At 31.5% G+C, this 25488-nt stretch overlaps 3 protein-coding genes and 1 pseudogene across 3 annotated transcripts; 2 read left to right on the top strand and 2 right to left on the bottom strand.

The window, feature by feature from the left end:
* Positions 1-3715: 3715 nt before the first annotated feature.
* Positions 3716-7415, bottom strand: LOC105138600 (Integrase-type DNA-binding superfamily protein). The gene is made up of 3 exons (XM_011044727.1): positions 7362-7415; positions 5302-5569; positions 3716-4568 (listed from the first exon to the last, which is right to left on the bottom strand). The coding sequence occupies exons 1-3, from the start codon at positions 7413-7415 to the stop codon at positions 3982-3984; spliced, it is 909 nt and encodes a 302-aa protein (XP_011043029.1). The 3' UTR covers positions 3716-3981.
* A 5328-nt stretch (positions 7416-12743) lies between these two features.
* On the top strand, positions 12744-14380 carry LOC105138570 (60S ribosomal protein L34). Its single transcript, XM_011044693.1, has 4 exons — positions 12744-12911; positions 13024-13103; positions 13909-14018; positions 14108-14380. Exons 1-4 carry the CDS (start codon positions 12833-12835, stop codon positions 14196-14198), a joined length of 360 nt encoding a protein of 119 aa, XP_011042995.1. The 5' UTR covers positions 12744-12832; the 3' UTR covers positions 14199-14380.
* A 1130-nt stretch (positions 14381-15510) lies between these two features.
* On the top strand, positions 15511-17474 carry LOC105138566 (60S ribosomal protein L34-like; annotated as a pseudogene).
* LOC105138567 (protein BONZAI 1-like) lies at positions 17190-25079 on the bottom strand. The gene is given in 17 exon segments (XM_011044688.1): positions 17190-17946; positions 18039-18135; positions 18244-18357; positions 18669-18833; positions 18932-19069; positions 19163-19239; positions 19894-20008; positions 20081-20183; positions 20278-20339; positions 20447-20581; positions 20663-20851; positions 21126-21182; positions 23699-23747; positions 23839-23987; positions 24360-24407; positions 24808-24924; positions 24926-25079. Coding segments are annotated over 17 exon segments (1734 nt in total). The 5' UTR covers positions 24950-25079; the 3' UTR covers positions 17190-17851.
* Positions 25080-25488: the final 409 nt, after the last annotated feature.

Here is a 25488-nt window from a genome sequence, read left to right as displayed (position 1 = left end):
TCACAGTGATTTGATTGTTGAGGATACATTCCTTTTCTTCCTAGCTATATGTTCCGGCTGAGCTTTCTAGTTTCATTGAACTGATCTAGGCTTTGCACTAAAGTGGGTTCAGATGTACAATGGAATATAAATTATTGATGTCGGTGTTCCCTTTATCCTTAAGCCTATATGCAGGCCTAATTACATCTTCATGAGAGGCTAGGACTCATAAGATAAAAAGTACATATATGTTTTCTGCGTGTAGAACAATTTTTTTTAAAACATAAAAAAAAGTAATAGGTTAAAAAAAATTCAATTCATTATGGGTTAAATGGGTAATTTAAATATCTAGGAAAAAAATTAAAAAAGGATAAATCTATTAAACCTATTTTAATTTTTAACTAATTTAATTTTAAAGACTGAGATCAGTAGGAAAATATTAATAAATTTTTTTGCAAAAGTAACAAAAAGAATAAGAACAAAATTTGATAGAAAAAATCTAAGGAGGATGTAATTTAATGAAAAAAATATAAAATAATTTCTAATAAAATAAATATCAATTAAAAATAAAAACTAAAATTTAAAAATTAAAAAAAATCATAAGGGATGAAATTAAAAATATCTGTAAAAACAAAACAAATTCAGACAAATATCCTAAATATGGTTAAATTATAAAAAGCTTACAATCTCTAAAACACTAGATCTGGTCAATATGTAATAGTATGACCATGTTTATTTATAAAAATAATAATAAAATACAAATGATTTATCATGCTTAAAAAAATATTTAAAATAATAAAAAGTAGTACCTATAAAAATCAATATTATAACCAATAATAATATATAATCAATTGAAAACACAATGCGTGAAATTATAAGAGAAAAATAGCCATCACTTTGATTATGTTTCTTTCTTCTTTGTTTTCTTTTTTGCAAATATAAAATAAAACTATCTTGATACTTATTTTTATAAATACTTATTTTTGTTATAAATAATATTTAGTATAGAAATAATAATAATTGATACATCTTATATGAGAATATGATCATTTATCAATCATACCATATGTTAAAACTCAACCCAACTTATTATATATTATTTGTTTTGGCCTTTATCATTCTCATGGATTTGTTCTTGATGACAACGCATGGCCTCAAAATACATGTGACAAGTTAGCAACTAACATTACTAATAAGGTTAGCTACCAAATTCTCACTCGTCGATACTGGATATTACAATCCATCCCTCTTAAGGAGCCTAACGACTTTGTTGGTACAATTGGGCAACCGATAAAACCGACTCTAATACCAAATGTCATGGCTCATTCAAACCTGCCAGATATTGTTCACTTTGAGTTTTATTGTCCTTATGAATTTGTTCTTAGTGACCACGCAAGACCCAAAACCACGTCTAATAAGTTAACAACCAGTACTACTAATAAAATAAGCTATCAAATCTTCAAACGTCAATGTGAGATATTACACTATGACATTAATTTTAAACTATGAAATAAAAATAAGATAGTATAAGAAATTAATTAAATCTAGTGAAAGCAATTAATTCAAACAATGTTGAAGTGAAGTTATATTTAATTAAATGTTTAATATTTCAACTCAAAAAATAAATTCATAATTGGATCTAAATTATAAGTTCTTAATCCTATAAAGCAATCTTGATTATGTCCCATTTATTCATAATTAAATTTTTTTTTTTTCATGTTAATCTGTATTTATACATATTTATATCATATATTGGTGTTATTAGAATCTATTTGATATTGTAGTGATAATTGTTTTTCAAAATATTTTTCATTTGAAAATATATTAAAATAATTTTTTATTTTTAAAATTTATTTTTGATATTAGCGATCAAAACAATCTAAAAACACAAAAAAAAAATTAATTTAAAATAAAAAAATTAATTTTTTTAAAACAAAAAATTGATCAAACTATTAAACCCAAATCATACCGCGATGACTATAGTTCAAATGGAGATTGGTTTTCTAATCAGCCAAAGTTGATTTCAGTGATCAAAAACGCAAGAGACAAAGTCAAAATCCATCAAATCTTGTAATTGAGTCGATGGATCAAACATTATATATATGGTTAAAAAAATAATTAATTTGTATCCTACGTATGGAACTTAAACTTGGTAACGATCTGTCCTCTTAAATCTTGTACTCACCACTTCTTGTTATATTTTATATGCAAAAAAATATACATATCAAGCCACCGGTCTGACCATTTATCTAGTGGTTGAATAAAAAAATCGAAAATCTGACTAGATCATAGCACTAGTCCGCCTCAAAAATTACCTGATATAGATGTAGTTGTCATTAATTTTATCGTGTTCGTGTAGTTCAACTACAAAGAATAAAAGAAACGAAGTCAACGTACAATATTACTTGTTTCTTCTTAAGAAATCGTTTTCCCATCTTAAGAAATCAAATCCACGATTAATTGTTCAATGAATCAATCAAGCTGATCAACAATAAAACCTATAAAGTATTAAATCCGACAAAAAATAAATAAAAAGAAGGTCGAGGATCATATATAAATGTTAATGGATGAATATTTATATTGAAATTAAGCAAAAGAATCATTTCTGATCGATACCTACATATATATTATCCCATCCCCAGGGCTCTAACAGTCAAAACTAGAATGTAGTTGAACAAGGATTATTCTTTTTTTTCCTTTTTCAACGAATGAATGAGTTTGTCTGCGATGGACGAGCGAGCTCGACGTTTCCAGGGCTGCGCGCCTGACAAAATAACGCGTAATGCAAAAAACACGTATGGCAGCCCTAATTGTTCTTTTCTCATCTGTTTTGCATTGAATATCAGATTTCGTCAACTCCAGCCGAATTCCATGACAAATAGAAGTTGCAGGTTTTCACACCACTGACCTGAAACTGAAACCGCTAGGTGCTGCCTCATACCTCAAGCAAGCTTCAGCGGTATACAATATATATTTTCTGGGGGTTATTCAGATAATTTAGAGATCTATGTCAAGCTACTTCTATATGTATTAAGTCTCTTACAGTGTACTATATGGTCCATAACCACTTATATTCAAAATTACAACACATGATCATATAATAATATCCATACCGCAAAACCTATGCAAAAATATATATCCAAGTATATTATATCACTCTTCGAAATCTGCTCCCGATCGAGTTTGCATGGCTGCTTCTCTCTTTGCGATTCAAGGTCCTGCCCTGCGATCGATCGATCCTGTTTCATTTATAGTGGCATTAGCTTCGTATATGTGCATGATGAAAGCATGCACCTCCATTCTCCTTCCCAGTTTCCACGTGTCTCAGGTTTCGTACAGTAGTTGGAGACACAGAATTGATGTGGTGTATCTTAGATTTTCCTCTGCAAATATACTGTCGGAGATCGAGCTAGAGAGACATTAACAGTGATCAGGTAATATCTAGCTGCTGCTGTTAATTCATTCGTCATGTATATTTACTTGTTTGTTCTCGGCTTCACGACATGAAGTCTTGATGATCAATACATCGGCAGCAAAATTTACCAACTCTCTTAGTGGCTTGTTGCACCAATTCTATCGATGTTTTTATTCTCAGTATTTACATAATTTCCATAAAATCCAATATCATTTTCATAAATTCGAATCTAAAATAAAGCTAGAGGTTATTGCAATTTGATGTGTATATATACATATGGAACTGAATCAATTGCACTGAGAGATTACCCAGGAGCGAATTAGATGCAAACAAAATTTATTAAACAACATATTTTCTTGATCACCCTAGATGGGATTGTGGAAAATTATATTATAAGTTCAACAAGGAAAGTAATTAAGACAAGAAGAAAAGACAAGGTAAAAAAAAAAAACTGCAAGTGAAAAAGAAACACCAATATCATAACTAGGAATTCAGCTCTCACCGATCTTTCCAACATCATAACTAGGAATTCAGCTCCCACTGATCTTTCCTAATTAACTTGCTCTCTTTGATCATGACTTGATTAATCAGAGCCCCTCGTCTTTGTATTTAGAAGGATCATAACGAGAGTTGTAAGAACTTCCAAACTGCATTGATAATCTTAAAAGTTCCTCTTGCTGCTGCTGCTGCTGCTGTTGAGAAGATATCGGCCACGAATTAGAAGATGCACTGGAGGAAGTCGGTGAAAGAAATGTTTCTCCACCAAATGGAACTGCTGACGGCATGACGTGGCTTAAGCCATAGCCTGATGTGGTTCCAAGAAATTGTGGATATTGAAAATTACTTGGATTATATGCTTCCTGTGGTCGTTGGGAACGAGCTAGAGGAGCCATAATGTGATTAGGGACAGGTTCAGTAACCGTATGCAAACCTTGGCCTCTAGTAAAGAAACCTAATTCCGTCCCGCCAGATGGAACCCTTTCAGGAAAGTTGAGCTTAGCCTTGCTTCCTTTGAACCTAAGAGCTGCTTCATCGTAAGCAAGGGCGGCAGCCTCAGCCGTTTCGAAAGTGCCTAGCCACACTCGAGCTGCCTTCTTGGGATCTCGGATCTCAGCGGCCCATTTTCCCCACGGCCTTTGCCTAACTCCTCTGTAATGTCGTCTCCTTGCATACCCTTCACCAGCAAAAAAAATGTTTTTGTTTCCAGGTTAAGTATTCATGAAATAACATGTAAATAATCAGTTACATTCGAATAAAATAAAGTAATACTTGCTAGCTAAAAGACTGATTTAAAGTGTTAAAAAGCTCGAAGCATGGAAATAGCTAGAAAATTGATAGAACAAAAGGTAAAATATTAGTGGGGTAAAAGGTAGACGTAACAACACTTTCAAATGGTTTTCTTAGAAGAAAACACAATGATTACTGCACTCATGTCATGATGAGAAGAAAAATTGGAAGTATATGATCTCTTCATTGCTTAAATATTATATAGGATCCATGCATTATTGTAAAGGTTCATCATTAAATGCTAAAAGTGATTTTTACCTTAAAAATGCCTTGTCGAAAACTCATTTTTGGTCTGCTGTGTAGGAATTTGAATATTATATAGTTCAATTCATTTTTGTTTGTTTGTATAGCTTCATAGAAGGGTCACAATTTAGCTTTGAGTTTTTTCATTCATCCATTCCTAGAAGATTTTTACCTTTAAGAGAAAAAAAAAAAAAGAAAAGGAAAAGGAAAAATCATGAAGAATTTTGAAAGACATGCAATCAGAAAACAATATATCCTACCCCCAAAGTCCTAATTAACAAGTGATCATGATCAATATATATTGTTACCTGGAGATTTTGGATAGGAAAGAAAGAATTTGGGGAATTTCCAAAAATTATTATATATGTGCACGATACCTTGGTCTTGAACAGCTGGTTGGGTTTGATCATTTTCTGTGCTGGATTGTGTTGAGGTCAATGGATTTTCATGCACTTGAGCTAAGTTATTGTGGCTGCTTCCAATTACTTGAGCTAGAGCTGAAACCATCACATCCATGTCTTGTTGAGATCGAGCTGAGTAGACAGGGAAGGTGTGATCTTCTTCTTTCTCCTCCGGTTCATCGGATGGAAGGGGCCTCTTCCCATATCTTCGATCCACTTTATGAGCTATTGATAATACCTTGTTCTATGTTTTTTCGCTAAAGCATGAAGCAATAAATTAAAGAGAGTAACAAATTTGTTGCTAGAAGCTATACTCGTTGCATTTATGTCGGCGTCAAGTCAAGACAGGGAGCATATATGGACTGGTATTGAGATCGGAAAGAGGCCAAAAAAATGCAGAAATGAAGTAAGAAAACAAGAATGGAAAGAAGGAAGACCTCAGCTCTAGGGTTTTTTATACATCTTTGGTGTGGCTCTGTGTGAACAGGAGTTTGTCGAGAAGAAATTGGTTGTCCAATAATCTCTCTCTCCCTCTCTCTCTCTCCTTTTAACATATTTTTATTTATTTATTTATTATTATTATTATTAAGAACAGAACGAATGTATGTTCAAAGGAAGGTATCTGCTTCGGACTTTAGGTATAAAGCCGCTTAGATGTTTCAAGAGATAAACAGGGATCGAGATCCTTTCACATTTTAAACGACTTTAATTTATTAAACTAGAAAAACGAAATATAAAAGGTGCTCGCTCGCTTTTTTATTTTTTTATTTTTTTTATCATTCATAATATTGCTATTATTATGCGTGGAAATGGCGCTACTTATTAGCTATTGTGATGCCAATTTGTTTAAAATCGTGATGCAATGAGATTAAAATAAAATCCTTCTTTTATAAATCAAGAAAGAATCAAATCTTTATATATTTGAGTGTACGTACACCTCTAAAGATAGGAATATTATATGATCCATCATGTCGGTGAAACTCATATCAATATTAATTTGTATTTATCGGTTAAGATTTCATTATGATTAATTTCATCCAGGTTAGTGAATGATTATGAATTTTTAAATTTATTAGCTATTTTTTATGAATAAAATCAATGATATATATATATATATGATAACTTGATGAACAGTTGGTGAGGGTCATGGATTATGTGATTTTTGTTTTAGATGTTTTTATTACAAGTTCATAGATCAGACAGATAGGATGAAGCTCAAGAAAGAGTTTGAATTAGTTAAGCAACCTTTCTAACAGAAACGTGCATAAGTTCTTGATCCGATTGTTAGATATTGGGTCAAAACAATCTGAGCATGTTCGTGAGCCTTGTTCTCTTATAAGATTAGCTGAGTCGGGAATTAGACTCGGAATTAATTACTAACTGCTTTCTTTTAAAAAAAAAATATTTTTTGATTTTTTCCTAGTTAGCTATCAAAATTCTATTTGATTTAAGTTTTAATTAGCTATGTCAGTAATTTAGTTTACTATTTAAACAGATACTGCGAGCTATTTACATTCAGAATTTATCAAATTAAGATTCCTTTATAATTTTAAGATATGTGGAACCCTTTTTTTATCCCTTATACAATATGTCGAACAATGTTAAAAATGATATTTATACAAGGTTTATTAGTTATTATTAAATTGATAAGAAATAATTTAGTTTTTTTATATTTTTGAAACACAACAAAATTACTAACTTATCCTTAAAAATAAAAAAAATATTTAATCGGTGTTTAGGAGATTTTATTTATTTTCACTTTTAAAAAACACATTAAAATAACTAAATTATCCTTAATTATAAGAAAAAAATTTAACTGGCATCCTGAGGCATTTTTGCATTTTTACTTTGATTATTTGGTTATAATAAGGAACAATTTAATATTTTAATAAATATAAAATATAATTTAAAAATAAATTTGGTTGGTATATGCGAAGAACACAATAGTAAGTGAGCGATGTCCACTCGTGAGGCATATCCAGATGACCAAACATCGCATTCTATAATAGCATTAAAATCGTCTTAGTGGCACCTACATCCCTAAATAGCACGTGTGACTTACTAACATCTGAATGAGTATCAATGGCCATTTCTTTTTCTTTTTTTCCTTGATTTCTATGTCTGATTCTTTAAATTTTCAAAATAGCATTTTAATTTTTTTTCTTTAGATCTAGTCTTTGTTATTTTGATTACTATTTGTTTTATTTGAAATAACTTATAAAATTAAAATTCTTTTTCAATTTCACTCTCCTTTATTTTTTTCTATTATAATTGACCCTTTTTTATGTTATTTTTTTTTTATTTTATTCTTCTTTGTTTTTTCCTTATCAAATTTAATTTTTATTTTTTTAATTGCTATTTTTTATTTTGATAATTTTTTAAAATTAATATTTTTTTCAAGTTTCACCTTTCAATATTAAATTAATTGAAAATTAGACTTCTTAATTAAGTCAAGGTCTAGAATTTCACAAGTTGGTTTTTTTTTTTAAACTCGTGTTTTTTTTCAGTTTCATCCTTCAAAATATATTTAATTGGAGATTGAGATTTATTAAAAAACAATTCCTTGCATTCTATAGGATTTTTCACTGATATTGAAAATGACTTGGGTTATCTTGAGTATTATTATTTGTCATTATTTGTTAAATTTAGATTTTAAAAAAATAAATTTATTTTTGACTTAAAATAAATGAATTGAATGTTGATTTTATTGTATTTTATTTGGTTTGTTTTATGAGTCATTACTCTAACAACACATGCAGTCTTTTTTGTTGTCTTTATGCAACCTTTAGTAGTGGCATTAGAACGATCTATATAAGCTCTTGTTGGTGGCGGGGTGTTGTTTTCTTTAAAGCGATGTTGAGTTTCTAACTAACCTTTTTTTTTCTTCTCTTAAGTATAATATTAACAACTCATTTCTTATAGTTAATCACTGTCTTTTTTTGTTTTTTTTTTTATTTACTATCGATGTCTTTTTCTTAATCATATTATTAATTTAACTAAGATTATTAAACCCAAACAAGGTCATTGATATTTTTTTAGGTGTTTATAGATGTAATCACCCTGAAAACAAGTTTTTGTGATTCCAAAACTAGAACCCTAACTTTTTTTCCACCAAAGATGTCTAGAGTTTGAACAAGTTAACAACATGTCATCCATAAAAATAAATGATGCGTCATTCATTTTATTCAAAAAAAAAATTAAGGGTGCACAATGTGTTGTCCACCCTTTAAAATAAGATATATAGTACGATATATTGTCAAGATTTTTTTTATTTAGAGTCAATAACAATGGACCATCCTTTGAGGCCTAAACACCTAACCTTTTTTTTAATTTTCAATAGAACTCGCTACAAATAAAAAAATGAAATTTAAAGTATTATCTGATTTTAGCATACTTTTCAAATAAAATTATATTTTTTATGATAATACTGATAATCACTTTGTAAATTATATATGAACCTAATATGAAATTTGTTTTCTAAAAAATATATTCTTATGAATATTCAATGAAAATAAGATTCTTGATTTCTTACATAATTTTCTTAAGTTATTATTCTTTTTTTTCTTTCTTTGTGTCATGTATGAATTATCGAATCATATTTTTATGTTTTTTATTGAAATTTGCTTTTTAGATCAAGATAAAATTTTATTAAAACAAAATAATATATTTTATAAAAAATATGTTTTTTTAAAACAAAAAATACATGAATAAAGAATAAAGAGAGAGAGTTTTTATTAAAAAATATATTTTTAGATCAATAAAGAAAGGGAAATTCAATTAAAAAATATTTTTTTCAGAATTTAAGTTGTCTGATTTTCTATAACTATCTATTTGAATTGTAATATAACTGAATAAAAATAAATTTTTGAAACTGCTATATGTAACATCCGTGAGATAAAATCGATAGATACTGTATAATTAATTATACGGGAATGACAAAGTGATTTTACAACTCAAATTTTTATAACAGTCACGCTACCTATGATGTAAGCTCATACGTCACATCGATTGTCTATTTCTCAAAAATAGTAAGTCAATGATTAAGGCACACTAATTATTAAAATTCGAGTTACAAGTGGAAATCTAATCCAATTTCACTTGGCTCAAAAAAAGAAAGTTTAATATAGTAGCTATAAAACTTGCCATGTGAATATAAAAAATATTAATTGGATCTCAGTCGGGTTTTAATTAAATTATCTTGGTTTCATTAAATTAATTTCTCAAATAATTTATCATCAAACATAACTTGGATCATGTTTTGAATGATCAGATTAATCAATCTAATTAACCAATCTAATTGAGTTTGATAATTATGATTAAAATTGATATATTATTTATTTTTATTTTTATATATTGTTTTCATTTTTTAAAATAAGATTAATCATATTGTCTTTAATGCAATTTTTAATATGTGGGTGTGACTTAATATATGTTGATGGAGTATGGAGTGATCAGTATTCTGTATTTAGAGTTATTTCCAGTTATGTTTAAAATGAAATCCACAGCCCTTCAAATGGGTCTTCAATTGCGTTTATAAAATCATTTCAGGACATTATTAATTAGCTTATTTAAGCCGTTTTATGATATGTAAAGCGCATTAATATTATTTGTATTTATTTAAATTTGATAATTTAAATTTAAAATGTATAATGAGATATCTCACACACCGAAATATATAATTCATGTAGTAAAAATTAAAGGGTCAGCTTGGCTCTGATAGCGAAACATTAGCCGAGGGAGATAGAAAATTGAAAAATACCTCTTTAATTGACAATATTAGACCAAACTCAGGAGGATGTCGTTTTGGACCACAAAATTCGTAAGCAGTATTTTCAACATGATCTAAGTGCATGCTTTCAGTCTCTATGATGACCCAATACCCACAATTTTTTTATCTAGAACCTTCAATGTTCTTGGCATTGATAATTTGCAAGTTGGTTTCTGGATTTTTCTTTTGCGTGTGGTTTAAATGGCTGACCATAGGAATTGTCACATTTTTCTTCCTTGTGTGATGTGGATATAATTTTTAAGAGATCATTAACTAATAAATATTTATATTTACTGCATGTACTGTTAAAAGAACCTTAATTTTTATAGTTTTTTGCTTAATTAGGTGCTCGTTTAATGTTATTTAACTCTTGTTTAATATAATTGCTATATCCTCTTACATAGCAATATACATACAAAATGATTGATATGATTGCTCATCATGGTAGTTCAACACTTGTCCAAAGAAATTGGAATCACAGGGCACGTTTCATACATTGATCTCTTGTTATTTGCGAACAAGTGTTTGTGCCTTACATGGATTTAAAATAAGTGATGGCAAATGTTTGCATCAGTTTTTAAGGTAATTAGCATACATGAAGAATAAAGAGAAGAAGACATTCATTTATATATTGAAGAGGATACTGATGCTGCTCCTACAACATTGAAAATGCCTAGGCGGTATTGCAACCAGTATGATAGTATGTGAAATGATTATAATTTTTTTTTTTCTTATGACAAGGGGGGTAAAGAAAAAAAATAAGGTTGTTTTGTTACCTGAATTAAATGGCGTTGATTTTGATAATAAAAATGATGATATTAATGCTGATAAAAAGACTAAAGTTGAAACATGTGTTACTATAAATTGTTTTATTAAGAGTGATAAAGTTATTGATATGTACAATTATAATGAAAAAAAAGATCATGATCATATTTATTTAAAAAAAAAAAGATTTGAATCTATAAATGAAGCTAAATATGATTGGGTTGATATTTTAGTAGATGATGATTCAATTGATAAAATTATTTTTGATGTTTCTAATTCAGATAATGATTGGAAAGTTAATAATAATGATAATATTATAAGCGTGAAAAAAAATTAAGTTTGTCGACGAGGATAATATTAATGGAAATAAAAAACATAGAAAAAGGAAAAATGATCCTATCAATGGTTTCAAGTATAAAAAGTTTAAGGAAGAAGTTGATGGTAAGAAACTTATATTTTCAACTATCTAAAAGAATTTAAAGATATTCTAAAAGAAAATGAAATGAAATATAGTTATTACTTAAAAATATAAGTTATCTTAAGTATAAAATAGCATCAAAATATATAGTTAAAGATTCAACAAACAAGTAATTTTGAGCAAATCATTTAGATTTCATTTTGATGCTTATTAAAAAGTTATGTGGAATATTATTACTAAGAATGTTTGTTGTTGCCATGAATATGTGATTGTTGATGCTATATTTAAATATCTTTTGTGTTGTTAAGGATAATTATTTTTTAAATATTTATTTTATTAGTTTGACATGAACAAGATAATAGTTATAAATATTAATATAACATGCACTAAATTACCTATCAACAGTAATTTAACACTTGTGAAGCTAGATTTTATATTATGATTCTTGATCTAAATTTTATATATTCCATCTATTATTAGCTCGACATTACGAGAATATACTTCACTTGTTGTAGTTAATTATAGTTAAATCAATTAATGAAAAGTATTGTAAAGTATTATTGCATAACTTATCATCACACCTATAAAAATTCTTGTTTTCTTAATATTCTAACCGCTGCTCTTTCTCATTTTTGATGCACCTTTTAAATTCAGTCCATCCAAGTTGTTCCAACCTTATAAACTATTAGTAGATGATGATATTTTAATGATGTATGAAACTCGGCAGCGTGTTAGGTGTGAAGTATTGTTTTGACGGTGGTCGGAAAACATTGTTGTGTGAAATTTAGTACTGGAGATTTGGGCGGTATGATATGGGTGGGTGAAATAGTGTTTTTGGGCTTCTGGAAACTTGAAAATTAGTGTTTTCGGCTCGTGAAAATTTGGCTAAAGGTTAGGTGAATTTGTGTTTTTTTCGCTACGGTTGATAAGTTTAGGTTGTGGCATAAATATGGTGTTTCTCCTGCGTGATAGTGAATAGTGGCATTCCTATATAATATTCATGAGCCGTGCGGGTAGCGGCTCTTCTTGGTTCAACAATAATATAATAGTATTTTTATTATTTTTGGAGTTTAGAGTATTTTTAGTTATTAAATTAAAAATAACAACAAACATGTTAAATAATTAAATAATTTTTATTGATTTATTTTAGGCATGCCAAGTACAGGATATAAACATGTAATTCTTCAAAAGTTAACAGATAAATACAATTTTGACCGATCTTATGAGATGATGGAGTAATTTTTCAAAAAAAAAAAAAAACATAAAAGTTCCAACAGAAATATTTCATTTGGATGAGGGTGTTCAAATGATGTTGAACCAGGAATTGGGCCTGAAACACCAGACTAAAACCCAGTCTACTTGACTTCCGTGTTGTTGTTATTGGACTTGGACCAGTGATTTTAGGCCTACCCAAGATTGCATCAAGCGGGGACGTTTGGCATTAGGGTTTCGAAGAAAACCCCAGCTATAAACCATCTTTACCTCCTTTCGCAGCCTCCTCTCCTTTGTCTGCCCACCATACACCACACAGAGACTGAAGAGCTGGTGATCTGAAAATGGTGCAGCGTCTGACTTACCGGAAGCGTCACAGCTACGCCACCAAATCTAACCAACACCGTGTGGTCAAAACCCCTGGTCAGTAACACTTCCTTTTCATAAAAAAATGTTTTTTTTCTTTTGTTTATGCTAAAGAAAGTAGCAAAGTGGGTTAATGGGTGTGATTTTTTGTTTTGTTTCTGGATTGAAGGTGGGAAATTGGTTTACCAAACCACCAAGAAGAGGGCTAGTGGACCCAAGTGCCCAGTTACTGGCAAGAGGATTCAAGGGGTAATTTTTTTCCTTGATCTGTAATGTTCTTTTTGTGCATCTAACTGGGATGTTATTTGTTGAAACTGAATCCAACTTTCTTACAACATTGGACTGCTAAGGTTCTTTTTTATTTTTCTAGTGTGGAAACCTGTGTACCTTTGATTTGCTTGTCTTAAGCTTATGTTAAGGACTCTGGATGAAATTGTAGACATGGTTGAAGTTGATGCGTCAAGATTTTTGGTTAAGAGTTGAAAACTTAACAATCTGTATCATGTTGAATTACGTTTACTTTTTACATGCCGTAGGTCCGTTAATGCCTGTATAAGGGTAGGTCGATTAATGTCTGTATAAGGGGAGGAGTGGTTGGCTGAGAGTTTAGGATGTACAGGTAACAGATCACTTTTTTTTTTGTTATGCTGATTGGTATCGCCCAGAAATCTGGTCAAGCAGATTGCTGCAATCTCATCTTACAAGTGTTAAACCATAGAAGGGTGAAATCGAACAATGCTGGTTTGAAGTCAGCCCTGCTTAAATGCTCTTCTGCGATGTTTGTTGTTTGCATGATAATCTACAACACTTTGTGTTGTCTAATAAGATGTTTTTTCTTTAATCTTGTTAATGGTTTTAACTTCTACATATTGTTGCTTATTTGACATAAGATTTTGATTTATATGTGGCTGGTCGATGATTTCTTACTTATTCTTAAAGATTTAAGTGAGTGAGCACTCAATGATTGCAAGCCACAGTGTTTTGAACTCTGCTTTTTTTAACAAAGAGTGATCTCATAGTACTGGTTCTGATTGAGTTTTCTCATTCTTTGCAGATCCCTCACTTGAGACCTGCTGAATACAAGAGGTCTAGACTGTCAAGGAATCGCAGGACTGTGAACCGTGCCTATGGTGGAGTCTTATCTGGAAGTGCTGTTAGGGAGAGGTATGCAACCCTGATAGTATATTGTTTTGTGGTTTTTTGTAATTGATTAAGGCTGGCTTTAAGTGGGGTTTCATGTGTTTATTCTACAGAATTATCCGGGCTTTCTTGGTGGAGGAGCAAAAGATTGTGAAGAAGGTTTTGAAGATTCAGAAGGCAAAGGAAAAACAGGCCTCAAAATGATGAAGTGAAGTCTTTTGAGTTAGAGGATGTGTTTGAGCAAAATTTTGTTATGATTAATGACAGTCAAATGTGGAGTTGATTGTTAGCGTGTTTGATTCTCTGATGACTTGGATGTGTTCATTTCACCTTTTGTCAATTTGATTTCCTTGCCTATATTTGGATAGATTGCCAATTTCCTTGCATTCCATGTTCTTGCCTACTGCCATAAGATGTCTAGAACCTGCTTGGTGTCTAACAAGTCTGAATTCTTCTAGCTGCTCTTAGTGTTCTCATGATCTCCTATCAAATTTTTTAGCTGCAGCAATTTAACAATACCTTCCATTAGCATTTTTAAAATTTAAAGTCAGTTAAATATATTAAATTTTTTGGAGGGTGAAGCCATGCAGCCGTTATCCTTTTCAAGCATAAGGATGGTCAACTGATAAAGTGGGAAGGAAGTAAAGGATGAGAGGAAAAGGCTTTGGTGAAGAAGATTCTGCACATGATTAGGGCCTTCATTCATTATGCTCCAGTTGGTTCCCGCCCGTCAATTCCCCAGCAATTATAATTAAAAAAATACGAACTTGAAACAATGAAAAAATAGCTTATAGTTGTTTAGATAGAGAAATGTTTTATGAGTATATTCCAAACCACACAATTGTTTTTATGAACAAAAACTATGGTACTTTCTAAAATTTTGTTTAAAATATTTTGCAAACAAGTTATTTTACATGATTTAAATAGAAACTTTAATAATCCTTATGGTGTTCGGAAATATGGTCTAATTATTTTTTTAAAACTTTAATTATTTATTTTATATTATTTTTGTTTTTCAAACTGTGATGTGTTGGTATAAAAAATAAATTTTAAAAAATAAAAAATTATTATTTTAATATATTATTAAACAAAAAATATTGTAAAAAATAATCTATATCTTTCATGGAAAACAAACTTATTAATAAGAAAAAAAATTATTCAAAATTATATAAAGAATATTATATAAACATCCAAATCAATCATCTATGTGCACACATTTTATTTTTTATCATAAACTCCCATCACAAATATATATATATATATATAAAAATCTTATATAAACTCCCATCATAAATATATATATTAATTTTTTTTTATATAAATCTATTGATAAATCTTATTTTCTCTAGGTTTGTTTATATTGAATAATTATTACAGTATTTGAAAATGCTGAAATGTATTAAAATAATATATTTTTTATTTTTTAAAAATTATTTTTAAGATTAATATATCAAAATAATTTAAAATATAAAAAAATTAATTTTTAATAAAAACAAAATAAATTTTTATGAAACTTGGTTTTGAACGGCGTTCCGGATCAATCGCTGCCCGTGTCACTCGTCTGCATACTCCACACGAACACAGACTAAAGAGCTGATACGAAAATGGTGCAGCGACTTACGAACCGGAAGCGTCACAGCTACGCCACGAAATCTAACCAGCACCGCGCTGTCAAAACCCCTGGTAAGCCAGTAACATTTACACTAATTGACCTATAATTTGGTTGTGTATGTGTATATATTTGTTTATGGTGAAAAAATGGCAACTGGGCTAATGGGTATTTGTTTGGTTTCTAGATTGAAGGTGGGAAATTGGTTATCAAACCACTAAGAATTGGGCTAGTGGACCCAAATGTCCAGTTACTGGAAAGAGGATTCAAGGGGTATTTGTTTTATAATCTGTTAATGTTTTCGTTTTTTATTGCATTTAATGTAATTTTGTCACGGCCTTGAATTGGTAAGTTTTGTTCAGGATGATATTTTTTTGTGTAATTGATTTTACTTGTTGAATCCTTCAATTAAGGATTTTGGATAAAATGATAGACTTAGTGCCGGTTTGTCGTTGAGGTTGAACTTGTTTTTCCATCAAAAATTAAATTTTTTTCTGATTCAAACTAATTTTCTTTTTAGTATTTTCCGATTATTTTGATAAATTGATGTAAAAAAATTGTTATTTTAAAACATTTCCAAACAATATCTATAACATTCTCAGACACCCTTTTAGTTGATGTAGATTTTCAGATTATTCTCCAGGAAATTTGATGTTTTGGATCATATTTAACTTGTTTTACAGTCATGGATTTGTATCGGGGAGGGGGAGTGGGGATCCGTGTGTGAACGTTACTATAGGGGACAAACAGTGATGCGGGGTGGTGAGCATTGCTTAAAGCTTAGGAGATGGAGTGGATATTATGTGATATTGATTGGTTTCCTGGAGCCTGCTTTTTGGTTACAAGAATCCCGATTCGTATGAGTGTTAAAAGGGTGAACTTCAGCAATCCATTAAAGCCCCGGGACAAGCAGTGTCTTCTTTAAGTCAAACTAGCTTAATTGTACTTCCTTGCAGTTTCTTATTTGCATGATGATCTATGATACTTAGTTTAGTCGTCTAATAAGATGAATTATTCTAATGTAATTAAACAGCATGTGCTGGTGTGTAATTTTTTTATTGCTTATTTGATACAAGGTTTTCATTAACATGTGAATGGGTGATGGTTTCCTGCATGTTGTTGAAGATTACCCAGTAAAATATAATTTCTTATTGCTTTGCAGATTCCTCACTTGAGACCTGCTTGTATACAAGAGGTCTAGATTGCCTAGGAATGGCAGGACTGTTAACCGTGCCTGTGGCGGAGTCTTGTCTGGAAGTGCTGTTAGGGAGAGGTGCATCACCTTGACAGGTTCCTGTTTTGTGCTTCTATCAAAGTGATGAAAACCAGCTCTAACTGTTCTCGGTGTGCGTGTAGGATCATCCGGGCTTTCTTGGTGGAGAAGCAAAAGATTGTGAAGGAAGTTTTGAAGATTCAGAAGGCATAAGGAAAAACAAGTCTCAAGGAGCTAGAAGAAGAAGAGGATGGTGGTGTTTCAGCACTGCTAGAAGAAGAAGAGGATGGTGGTGTTTCCGGAGGTAGAGGATGATTCAGCACAAGTATTTTTTAAAAGCAATCAATATTATAAGCTTGAATTTTGAGCAAAGGAAAGGAACATGCAGTTCTTTAGCAATTACAAAATCTGGTCAAACAAGTTGATATTTAGGAAACATAATATAGAGCACCAACACACCTAAAGAGTGTTACTCGACTTTCATCGAGTCCCGTCTTGAATTACAAAGTCGCTTGAGTACAATCATCTCAGAACAATGAATATTGGACGTTACAATCACGACTTTGTTCCATGCGTAGTCTTCCAGCTTTGCAAGATCCTGCTCTTGGCCCGTAGGTTCTCCCTCCCATCTGCATAAACAGGACTAGATGGTTCCAATGTATCAGTTCTTTCCTCGTATGGTTGAATCCATGAAAAGATCTTCATTATGGATCCTCCCCGAGCATGTTTCAAAGCCATCAAAAGCCACTATTTCAATCTGGGAATAAACGGAGAACCTGTCCGGCCAATATGAACGTGACGAAGAATTGTATGTACACTATTTCAAATTGAGAACCCACCTTTGCTGTTCAGCATGAGGTTTCTGTCGATGAATCATTGTTCAAATTGAGAACGCACTTCTAATCTCTTCTGGTAGAGGATGACCAGGGCCCAATCACCTAAGAAACATTGCGCATTTGGCACCATGGCCTACAAAGGAAAACTCTAGTATGAATCCACAGATAGAAAACTGTATGTACACTTCTTTTTAGATAATCAAATGTTTGGTTGGATATTTCTAGATCGCATGTAGGATAAAAATTGGGTTGGTAGTTCTGCCAGAAGTTCTTGAACAACAGAAATCTCTCCACCTGCAAATATCATGCATGTTAAAAATAAAAAATAAAATTAAGAAATCATTGAAGCTTCCATCCCAAATTGATTTACTAGATATGAAACTTACTTTGTACATCTCGTAATGGTATAAACTGGACTATATCACGCGAAGCAACACGTCCAGTTGAACTTTCTAGTCTATCTCCTTTATCAGCATCTAAAATCTGGGAAGCAATTGAACTTTCAGAAAATTGGAGGCAGCCATAAAATAATTGAGGTCTATACAATGGTATATTTCCACTAGAGAGAGGTCTTGATGTGAAAAAAGATACCTCCATTTCTTTAAAGTCAGCTCCTCCAACTCCAACAATGAGGATTGATAGAGGTAGGTCAGATGCTTTCACTATGGCATCTTTGGTTTCTTGGAGATCAGTTACAACTCCATCCTGAGACAGTCACGTTTCAGTGCACAAGAACGGTGAAAGGAATTAAACATGGAAGTTTTGTTTTCCCGAGAACATGATAAATCCATTTGGAAAAACATATTACATTACAGAATCAGAAAGGGCTAGCGCTGAAAAGAATGCCTCGAGATGAAAAACAAAAGGTGCTAAACCGTGAAATTGGTGATAGAACTGGTAAGCGCATTTACCAAAGACAAAATTAACAGTGCAAAGAAAGATCAGCTTGATTTTCTACCAAAGACAAAATTAACAGTGCAAAGAAAGATCAGCTTGATTTTCTATCTCATTCTTACTGTAATTATTAACAAAACAAAATATTTTCTTCCTCCATTTGCAAGAGACTGGCTAGCAATTAGTGCAGCATTGCTGATCACAGGTCAAAAGAGTGTTGGCCCTGCCAGAGAAACATTATAGAGAGCACTGGTATATGCTGACATAATTCCCTGGACACCATCAACCTGGAAGAGAGACATGCTCTTAAATCACGGGCATTGTATGAAGGAACATTTGACTGCTGAGGCAATAAAAGCAAGTGAATGATTTCCAAGTATTTCACCTCACAGTGATTATTGCTTCCGTTCAAGTTAAAACAATGCGAGACTGGACCATCAATTGGTCGTGCTCCAAATCCCCAGGCTGGAAAGTGCTTATCTGAATCATAAAACTGCAACACCTCCCCGACCTCTATGATTGCCTGGAAAACAAAATGGCCAATTCAGTGATGTATGTTGTATAAAGAAGGTAAAAGGTAATGAATAAATAAAATAGAAGGGAGCAATTTTCTTACTCTTTGGTATGCATTCAGCCGTCCAGAAGGATCAAGATAATGCAAGGAATCAGGGAGGCGGGGATTTCCATTGGAAGCTGTAGTATGAAAAATCAAAGGCAGAAGAAGAATATGTTAGGGTGTGGCTAAAACATATAAATTACAAAGTTATTTAATCATTTTTACAAACTATTTATTCATTTTTATGAACAATTGTTTAGATGGAAACATCTTACATAATGAGTGGAAGTGAGATGTCCACAAGAATAAATGTGGACGTAAATTATCACAAATTATCATAAATGCAATAAACACCTCAAAACATGACTCTGCTTCCAGCTAAAAAGCTTTAGCCCCTTATGATTTATCATATTACAAAACCTCATATTGTTCAGACATGCTTTGAATCAGAGACAAATTTTGCTCTTTTTTTCCAGGTCTGTAGATCAAATAAAAATTCCTACAGATCAGCACAAGTTCTGTAGTTGGTTAAAAACATTGTGCCACCTGTAGTTATAGATGAAAGTTGAGAGAAAATGTCAAAGAAACTGACAGAACTGGAATGAGAACAAGGATATACAATATTCAAGAGCAAGAAAAAATATTGGCATGGATTCACAAACTAGCTTATCAAACCAAAAACAAATAATGATTTGCATACACTCCAAATGTTAATGGAAGAAAAAGAGTTTGATTCATAGAGAGAGAGAAAAGCGCTGTTGCAGCAAACGTTCAATTTATTAAACATTTACCTGTGAAATCAATTGCCACCATGAAGTTCAGTTCACATCCCCCGGTCAAGTAATCCAGAAAAGTGTGTCGACTACTTTGGGAAAACTTTTCCACAAATATCTGGCTCTTTAATACCTGCATTAAAATATGCAAATTAGACATGCAACAAAAAATACAGAAAGATTTATGATTGAAATAAGCAGAGACCTTATTCTGATAGTTATGCCCAACAGTAGTGGGTAAAAATAAATGCTCTCCTTCACCACTAGAATGAAGCTTTTCCAACTCAGCTAATGATTTTTGAACTTTTCTGATAAATCAACAATGAAGAAGATCTATCATCATGACAGTGTATGGAGGTAAGGTAAAAAATAAAAACAGAAGAAAAAGAGGTCACCATTTACCCAATTAAATCATGCTTGCCACTGCTATTGAAGTTAAAGCACTCAATCATTAATGGATTTTCCTGCAGTTTCAATTAGAAAGGTAAGATTGACCTGGAAGACCATAGTGGGTATGGAACTCAAATTAAAGAGAGAGAAAACTTGGACAGCTCAAGGAACTTGCTCTTACCTTGCTTCCAACTTGTTGAATGCTCAAAAAGACTGGTTTCCATATTGGGTGGTTATCATTTTTTAGGACTTCTGTTTTACACACAGGTATGAAGTGCTCACCCTCAGAAATTTTTGATATTAACAAAAAAGGGTCCTGCAAATATAAAACAAAACCATTATTTATGTTACTCGTGGAAAGTCTAACAAAAGAACAAGAAATAAGATTAGCTCATACACTTCTTGAGAACAGATCCTTTTGTTCCAAATTTGAGCACTTTAATATCATCTCTGTTGTCGTCTTTGAGCTAATGCATTCCTCAGCATGTACAATAAGCTGTCCACAGCGCCGTGGATTGCCTGGTATTGTAGGATCTTCTCTGTATACAAGATCTAAAGTCAATGACCTGCTTGGCCTGGTCACAACCTGCACCAACAGAAACAAGACTGGTTCAGTAATTAAAATTTCAACTTCAAACAAGTTACTAAGGTCATTCAATTTTTATACGTATATCTCTCTTACTGAGAACAAAACATATTTGATATAAATTTAGCTCTTAGCTTTCACCTTAGTTACTATAAGGTCTCTCTCACTAGAATCGAGTAAGAAGGATTCCCTCCTTTAGACGTAAGATAATGAGATTCTCATTCTTTGTTATTTATAAAGAACGAAGTGAAGAAGAGTGGCACTCTAATCATACCTCAGATAATACACAAGATGCTTCCCCAAGAAATTGTTGCTCCTCTAGCTTAAGCATCTGCATTTGTTGAATCACTAATTATAGATGGCATGCTTCCATTCATTCCAATGACAATAACTTGTGATTTCTGCACTGTTTCTTGAAAACAATTTTCTGAACACTGAACTATATCCATGTAATGAGTGATCGTAAAATTTACGTGCATCTTAAAAATCAACCAGCAAACACCTTTTATATGGAAAGCTAAAGCTGAGGGAAACAGGCAGCAATTTGCTCAAATGTAGTCAGTGCAAATCTATTTATGAACACAAGTTTCTCTCCCCTGTTTGCACAGAAATATATCATCAGCCATAAATATGGGGCATAACTAAATTAACAACCCCCACCCACCCCACTACCAAAAACATAATAAAGAAAAAATGCCACATGGTTAACAGAAAATTTTATCCTAAGATTATTCCCACCTGGTGCTTCATTGTGTCTTTAGAACAGTTAATCAATAGCTTTCTTGCATCTTTAACAGACTGAGGAAAAGTTAATTATTGAATTGAGGGCTAAATATGAACAAACATTAATTCCATTTTTTTTTTTTCCGGTTTGAGTTCATACCAAATTAAGTACCTATAGAGATTTTGCATTTTATCCTTAATGAGGAGGGTGCAAAAGAGTGTCTCTAGTTTAACTATAATTAGTTGTCCAATTTCATCATAGATTCAATGAGTATATCTCTCAAAAATTTATTAAAAACATTTTTAGACTATAAGGTCACTATCATTTACTGTACCTAAAAACATATTATCCACCTCCAAATTAGTCTCTATAATAAAATATCAACAAGGATAAGAGGATGTCCCTTAAAAGGGTCGTTCAGTGCTTAAACTTGGAGATTTGAAAGTCAAATTCAAGGATGAGATGACAAAAATTTAAAAGGTTTACTTTGATTATGAAATCCATGGCTTCAAGAGCGTTTGGAAACGCAGGCCAACCTGCGTTTGGAAAAATTTAATTTTTTTTTGTTAAAAATTAATTTTTTTATGTTTTGCATCGTTTTAATACGCTGATCTCAAAAATGATTTTTTAAAAATTAAAAAATATATATATAATTTTGATGCATTTCAGAATAAAAATCACTTTGAAAAATAACCACAACCACACTTCCAAACAAGCCCGAATCATGAATCTCATGATGCCCCAAACCAAAAAAAAAGTTGTATTGAGGATAGACGGTTTATGGAACCTTATTTTAAGTTGTGCAATTGCAGATTTCTTTTCCTTGTTCTCTTTTGAGTTGCGTGGTACATTTTCAATATTATCAAAACCATAATTATTTGATCATCCATCTCTTTAATTAAATTGATCCTTTACACTTGGTCTTGCAAATTCCAACCACGACTTTAGTAAGAATAGCATGAATGGTGAAACATTTAACATGTTGCTCTAAACAGGGAGTTATTATTGAGCAAACATACTGATCTTGCAAAGAGAATTAACTTTGTTAGGGATATTTTTTTATAATAAACTACAAATAACAAAATCTCGGTTAAACCAATTCCTTCCTTAATGAACAAACATTAATTCCATTTTTTTTTTTTTTCCCGGTTTGAGTTCATATCAAATTAAGTACCTACAGAGATTTTGCATTTTATCCATAATGAGGAGGGTGCAAAAGAGTGTCTCTTGTTTAACTATAATTAGTTGTCCAATTTCATCACAGATTCAATGAGTATATCTCTTAAAAGTTTTTTAAAAACATTTTTAGACTATAAGGTCACTATCATTTACTGTACCTAAAAACATATTATCCACCTCCAAATTAGTCTCTATAATAAAATATCAACAAGGATAAGAGGATGTCCCTTAAAAGGGTCGTTCAGTGCTTAAACTTGGAGATTTGAAAGTCAAATTCAGGGATGAGATGACAAAAATTTAAAAGGTTTACTTTGATTATGAAGTCCATGGCTTCAAGAGTGTTTGGAAACACAAGTCGACCTGCATTTCAAAAAATTTAATTTTTTTTGCTAAAAATTAATTTTTTTATGTTTTGTATCGTTTTAATACGCTGATCTCAAAAACAATTTTTTAAAAATAAAAAAATATATATAATTTTGATGCATTTTAGAATGAAAAGCACTTTCAAAAGCAACCACAACCACACTCCCAAACAAGCCCGAATCATGAATCTCCTGATGCCCCAAACAAAAAAAAAAAGAAAAAGTTGCATTGAGGATGGACGGTTTATATGGAACCCTATTTTAAGTTGTGCAATTGCGGATTTCTTTTCCTTGTTCTCTTTTGAGTTGTGTGGTACATTTTCAATATTATCAAAACCATAATTATTTGATCATCCATCTCTTTAATTAAATTGATCCTTTACACTTGGTCTTGCAAATTCCAACCACGACTTTAGTAAGAATAGCATGAATGGTGAAACATTTAACATGTTGCTCTAAACAGGGAGTTATTATTGAGCAAACATACTGATCTTGCAAAGAGAATTAACTTTGTTAAACCAATTCCTTCCTTAACGAAGAGCAAAAAGAAAGGAAGAAGTATACATGACTATTAAAGGGTACCTTTACATCTATGTTGTGAAATTGAGTGTCAACGTCATATGCATGAAACCTGTGTTAAATTACACAGATTAAAATAGAGTAAAACCATTAAAACTCATATTTGGTTGAGGAAAATATAGAGATACTGGCACAGAACTTACACCAACGTCTGAACAACTTCAAACTGGAATGTAATGGTGTGTTTTGCAATCCATGTTGGATTTAATGAATTAAGAACTACTTCTGTGCGAAAAGCTTCAGTAAGTGTTCCATCTCTTCCTTTGGTATAACCAACCAGCATAGGGTCACTCTAAAGCAGATACAACTTAAATGGTAAGAAACAGAACATAGAAAAGAATCTGAAATGATTAAAAATATCAAAAGTAACTAAACATGCCCCTCTGAACCCATGATTGGAAATTCATTCACTGTTTTATAGCAGTGTCCTTATAGTCAACACCCAGCTTTAGGCTAGTCATTTGAGAACTCAAAGCAATCAAAATCATCTTTAAAGAAGTTATTATAATCAGAAAAAAATGAGGAAATTTGCTTCTATCACATATAAAAAGTTGGAAGCTCCATGGCCAACTTATACAAGATTAACACATGACTTCAATAAGTTGCCACTCTTCAACTATTAAATTCTTAATCAAATTGCATAACAAAACAAAAAAACGCAAACCTTTGAAAGCACATCCCGGTCACGCATGTTCGTAGCAGAAAACGATAACTGCACAGATATTTGTTTTCAGAACACAAAATCAATACAAAGTGCGCAAAGAGCAACCTACACAAATACACTATCTGTATAAAATTAAAATAAATATAATCTATCATTCCATTTTGTTGCCAAATGTCTAATACTTGCTGGCTAAAATTCAATAAAAAAAAAAAACCTAATTAATAATCAACCAACTCTATTTAATCAGAAAATTTAGCATCTTAACAACACTAATTAATTACTAGCTAAAAACTGTTAAAAGCTGGAAAAAAGGAGTCACTTCAGAATTTCATCTAATCTAACTAAACAATGCTACACATAACATTACACAACTTGATTTTCAACGGTTAATAATTCTAAATCAAATTTATTTCCTGTAGTGAAGCAAGCGAGAGAATCCATGACTGACCTCGATCTGAGAGCCGTACAAGCCACGAGACTTAAGAAAATGATCTACAGCGTCGTTTCCAGCTGCGGCAGAAGCGGCAGCGGCGCCGCCCCCCCCCCCCCCCCCCCCCCCCGCCGGCAACGTCAGAGAAGCAATTCCCCATTATACTGCGCCAGTAGTAAACGGAGCTGTAAATTAGCAGCAATTATACCTTTTTCTTCACAAGAAAAACACGGAAAATAAGTAAGGAGAGGAGAAGAAAAGAAACAAGTCTGATTATTTTATAATAATTAAAAAAAAATGGGTAAACTGTAAATAAAGTAAGAGTAAGTGCATGTTTCATACGTTTTGTATTGTGGTCCCCGTCGTGTCGTCTCTGTTGTTCGTCGAGTCTTTGTCTCTCTTTATATATATATATCCGTTTCTTTAATAACGCGTTTTTAAAGCGCGTTTAGCTTAACCAAACTACATTTTGATCCCTGTAACTTCATCGATAAACTATATCTGTACCTGTAGTCTGAAACTTAATGCTATTACTCTTATAATCCTTAGGAACCTTTTTCTAAAAAACAATGAGTCTTTTCACGTTTTTATGCTTTATATATATATATATATATATATTCGAGTATAAAGCTTATATACCATTTATGAAAATGTGTAGGTGTAAGATTTTTATTACTTAAAAAACTATGAAAATAAAAA

Source organism: Populus euphratica, unplaced genomic scaffold, assembly GCF_000495115.2.
Source record: "Populus euphratica unplaced genomic scaffold, PopEup_1.0 scaffold79.1, whole genome shotgun sequence".
Lineage (NCBI taxonomy): Eukaryota > Viridiplantae > Streptophyta > Magnoliopsida > Malpighiales > Salicaceae > Populus > Populus euphratica.
Note: the sequence above shows the minus strand (reverse complement) of the source record. Positions and strands in the feature narration are given on the sequence as shown.